The following is a 4,667-nucleotide window of genomic DNA, read 5'->3' as shown; positions in this document are numbered from 1 at the left end:
AAGACAAATCTTGATCAAATGTTACTCCGAGGTTTCTTACGGTAGTGCTAGAGGCCAGAGCAATGCCATCTAGAGAAACTATGTCATCAGATTTTTTCTGACATTTTAATAGTATTTTTAGACATTTTATTAATATTTTCTCTGTTTGTTTTTAGAACATTTTGTAAAAAAAAAAAAAAAAATCCAACATCTTAATCATATTTTTTTTTCAGACATTTTTACCCCCCCCCCCCCACCTGAAAATTTTAAATAATTTTTAAGACCTTTTTTAATGTATAGTTTTTTTTATGTTTATTATTAATTATATTTTTTAATACATTTGATCAACATTTTATTTATTAAATTAATTATTGATAATATTAATGTAATAATTATTAATGTTATTGCTCTTCACAGTTGAAGTAATAACCCCGCAGCATCACTCAGCATGTGAAGCTGTGACATCACATCCTGTGAGCAGCTCGTCCTTTGTTACAGTAACATTAGTTGTGTCTTTGTTCTGTTATTATGGGATGTCATGTTTGTGCTGTGGACCAGACGACGTGCTCAAACACATGAAAACAAAATATGAAACAAAGAAAAGTGAAACTTTTTATTTTCATATAAAACAGTGTTTAACACGAATTAAAAAGACGACAAAACTTCTGTTAGAAAATGACAGATATTAATATTTATAATTTAAACTAAATCAGTTCAAATAAATAAATCAGTTCATCACACACACACACACACACACACACACACATCTGACATCATAAAACAAACAAACTGATCAAAGTCAAATAAATATTTCAGCATAAATAAATAAATAAACTCTGATAAAGAATCTGCAGCAGCGGACGTGTTTTCATCAGTCAAACAAATATTCATAAATACAAACAAATAAAATAAATACTCTATATTTATTCACAACACACAGCAGCAGTCTGCTCAGACCACTTCCTGTTTCACAATAAAAGCCTCCACATGATTCACCAGTAGAAGAAGCTTTTATTGTGAAACAGGAAGTGATGGCTCTGATGTGACTCGATCGATTGATCAGAAAACTGGAAAACTTCTCATCTCATTGATCGATGATCAGAAAGATTTCCTGATCAGCCGTGACGAGACGCTCAGACAGCTGACAGAGCGTGTGTGTGTGTGTGTGTGTGTGTGTGTGAACGCTGCAGAATCAGAAAGTGAAAGACGAGAGCAGCAGAGGACACGCTCAGACCTGCACATCATCATCATCATCATCAGTTTCTTCATTCCTGGAAGATTCCCAACATTCCTGCTGAACACACACACACACAGACAGACAGACACACAGACAGACAGACAGACAGACAGACAGACACACACACACACACACACACACACACACACACACACACACACACAGACAGACAGACACAGGCGCCACTGATCCCAGCGCTCCTCCTTCACAGTAAACGTCTGCCATCAGCTACACGAGGAGGTGAATCTCTTCCTGATCATGTGACGTGACCTCAGTCCGAACAGGAAGTCGTTCTGCGTCCTTTAAAACTTGTTCCACAATCAAACTCTTTTGTTTTTGTTTTGGACCACTTCCTGTTTGCTGCAGGTGATCTGACCCAGAGAGCTCCGCCTTCAGACGCTCAGCTGGTTCTGTTGTAGCCACGCTGATGGCGTCCTGATGTTTCCTGCAGCGTGGCGTCCCCTCTGCTGGGCGGGGCTTAGCGTGTACCTCATGGGCGGAGCTTGTAGGTGGAGACAGCTCTCAGGCTGCGGATCAGGTCGTGACAGAAGGAGCGGAGCTGCGTGAGCGTCAGGTGAGTCGCCACCTGCACCTCGTAGTTACCGTGGAGACGGGAGGCCAGGTCCAGACTCTGATCCGCCGCACTGCCGCCGCTGAGCTGAGCCGCCTCCTTCATCTGAAACACACACACACAGAAACACACAGTCAGCTGTGACCTCACACACTCCGCCGCAGACAGCCATGATGTCACGTCAGGTGTGTGTGCGCTACCTTGTTGATGCGTGTCAGCAGGTCTCTGAGGTCAGCCCGCAGGTCACTCAGTCCGCTCAGCCGGTCTGATAAAACTCCCAGCAGCCCCTGGTACAGCCGGCTGCCCGCCGCCATGCGACTCACACAGTTGTCCTGCAGGAGGCGACACAGCGCGTTAAAAACTCGCAACGAACACAGAAACATTCATGTTGTTATTCTCTGAGGTGACATCATCACTGACGTCATTAAGAACCAATCAGACTGCAGACTGACCAGTGTGAAGCGTTCAGATGGCGGCTTGAGGACGGGGGCGGCGGGGATGCCCAGTGACGTCACCATCACCTGCAGGTTGGTCGTCTGTGCGGCGGAGTCGAGGGTCAGACCCTGAGGAGAGCAGGAGGAGCGTAAATATTCACACATGAAGAAGAAGAAGAAGAACCAGCAGGAGCCAATCAGACGGCTCGGTTACCTGCGTGGTGACGGTGGCGGCGTGCACGGTGGGGATGTCTCTCAGGATTTTCTCCACCAGCGTCTTTGCTCGCTCGGCCGCCTCTGTGAGTGGCGAACTGACGGGAGCTGACTGGATTAAATCTGCCAACAGGAAGCAGTGCAGCAGGGCGGCGACTGGAGGGAGGAGCATCATCATCATCATCATCATCATCATCATTATTTATTTTATTAATGTTATTTAACTGTTAATTTAATGGAGGGTAAATACTGACGGGAAACAATATTTCTTTTATCAAACAGAAAACAAACAAACTGCAGGTTCTAATTAATAATTAATAACTAAGCAGTAAATTATTCATTAATTTTTATTAACGTCGTTATTTACATGACTTTTCCATTCGATACGCAGCGACCACGAACTGATGTCAAACAACTAAACTGAGCAAAGACGTGACGATTGAGATTTTAATGTTGTATGAAAACAAAACAGCTGATATCACGGTGCTCCACCTGAGCGTGTTCTCTGGCACTAACAGCCCTCCATACCGCAGCCTGGCACAGTTCACCCTCCACACCGCAGGCTCTCAGGTGACGTAGGAGGTGTGCAGCTCTCCTCACTTTAACTTCACACTAAACTCTCTATCATCGCGTCACTGTCACACTCAGACACATGTCAGCTGTTTCCGGTTCTGTTCCTGCTGATCAAACGTCATCACCTCCACACTGACCTCAGTAGAACCAGGGGTGCTCACCTGTGGCGGGGTTCATGTCTGTCAGGGCGGCTGTCGGTGTCTCGGTGTCTGTCCGCCGGTGAACTCGGTAAATCTCGTCTCAGCTTCCATTTGCAGCGACTTTTTATCCGCACGCGCTCCCGCGGGGTTTTCCATTGACGGGCACCGACGGCTCCGTGACTCTCCGCGGAGTCATCCCGATAAATCCCGAAGTGACGAAGCAGCTTGTGAAAACCTGTTGCGTCACAGCCGACCGCGAGATCCGCAGCGGTGGGTGCGCAGAGAGAGCTGCGCGGATCGGACACACCTGAGAGGGTCTCACCTGCGGCGGGAAACCACGTGACGTCACACCTGGAGTTACTCTCGAGGAAACTCATCACAGAAAAAACTCCAGAGTTTATTAACTGATGATGATGATGATGATGATGATGATGAACCAGTTCAGCTCCAGTTAAACCAGTTAACCCTCCACTACAGTCACACTTCATTTAATCAAACACAGCTGTTGGTTTCATTAATATTAACAGTGATGAAGTCTTTCACAGTATTAGAGTAATCAGATTACTGCAGTCAAAGTAAAGACCTCCAGGTATGAAGGTGTCCAGGTGCACGGTGACGCTGCTGCGTGTCACATACGAGCTCTGCTAAATGTTTTTTTGTTATTTAAGTTTCTCATTAAATGTTTACTATTTTGAGAACATCAACACAAACAAACAAACAAACAATGTCCCGTGATACAACCAGAGCAAAACAAACCAAAGCTCCATCTGTGTTTTACAGTCGTTCAGCTCCTGTGACATCATTAGTGACATCATTAGTCCTGGTTGTGATCACAACTGTTGCTGATATTTGTTTGTTTGTTTGTTTTTATTTTCATGTGTTTGTGTTTGTCTCAGCTGTGGCTCTGTTATTGTTTCAGATAATAATAAAACTGTTCTGGTGACTTCTGAGGGGATTTCTTTAAATTTGGCACAAACGTACACGTGGACTCAACCATGAACTGATCAGTTTTCAGTGGTCGAAGGTCAAAGGTCAAAGGTCAGTGTGACCTCGAGTGAAATCGCTGAGTTGATGAATGAACTTCCAGCAGCACGTCCTGGGCGTCATACGTCCCTGGAGGATCTCAGTGCTGATCAACAGCTGATTGCCGCCGCCATTGGAGGTGGCGCTGAAGGAGCGTCTGCGTGAGCTCTGCCCGGTTAGCACGAGCTAACACATCCAACACATAGGCCCAATTCCAATCCGGCCCCTAAAGACTCAAGCCCTGAACCCTCACTGACTTAACTGACGGGGGACAGCACTTATCCCCCTCTCTACAAAATGTTGTTGACACTGGCGGCTCTGGGCGTGATCATTTATCGGTTATTGTCAGCATATATTCCACACACAAAGAATATATATCTATATATATCTATAGATATATAGATATATATATATATATAGATAGATATAGATATATCTATATATATAGATATAGATATATCTATCTATATATCTATATCTATATATATATATATATA

General features: G+C 44.4%; 1 protein-coding gene across 1 annotated transcript; it reads right to left on the bottom strand.

Moving 5' to 3' along the window:
• Positions 1–578: 578 nt before the first annotated feature.
• LOC126405267 (granulocyte colony-stimulating factor-like) lies at positions 579–3,346 on the bottom strand. Its single transcript, XM_050068922.1, has 5 exons — positions 3,169–3,346; positions 2,436–2,590; positions 2,240–2,350; positions 1,988–2,119; positions 579–1,892 (listed from the first exon to the last, which is right to left on the bottom strand). Exons 1-5 carry the CDS (start codon positions 3,182–3,184, stop codon positions 1,707–1,709), a joined length of 600 nt encoding a protein of 199 aa, XP_049924879.1. The 5' UTR covers positions 3,185–3,346; the 3' UTR covers positions 579–1,706.
• Positions 3,347–4,667: the final 1,321 nt, after the last annotated feature.

Source organism: Epinephelus moara, chromosome 18, assembly GCF_006386435.1.
Source record: "Epinephelus moara isolate mb chromosome 18, YSFRI_EMoa_1.0, whole genome shotgun sequence".
NCBI lineage: Eukaryota > Metazoa > Chordata > Actinopteri > Perciformes > Serranidae > Epinephelus > Epinephelus moara.
The sequence above is the reverse complement of the archived record's forward strand: the minus strand, read 5'-3'. Positions and strand labels throughout refer to the sequence as shown.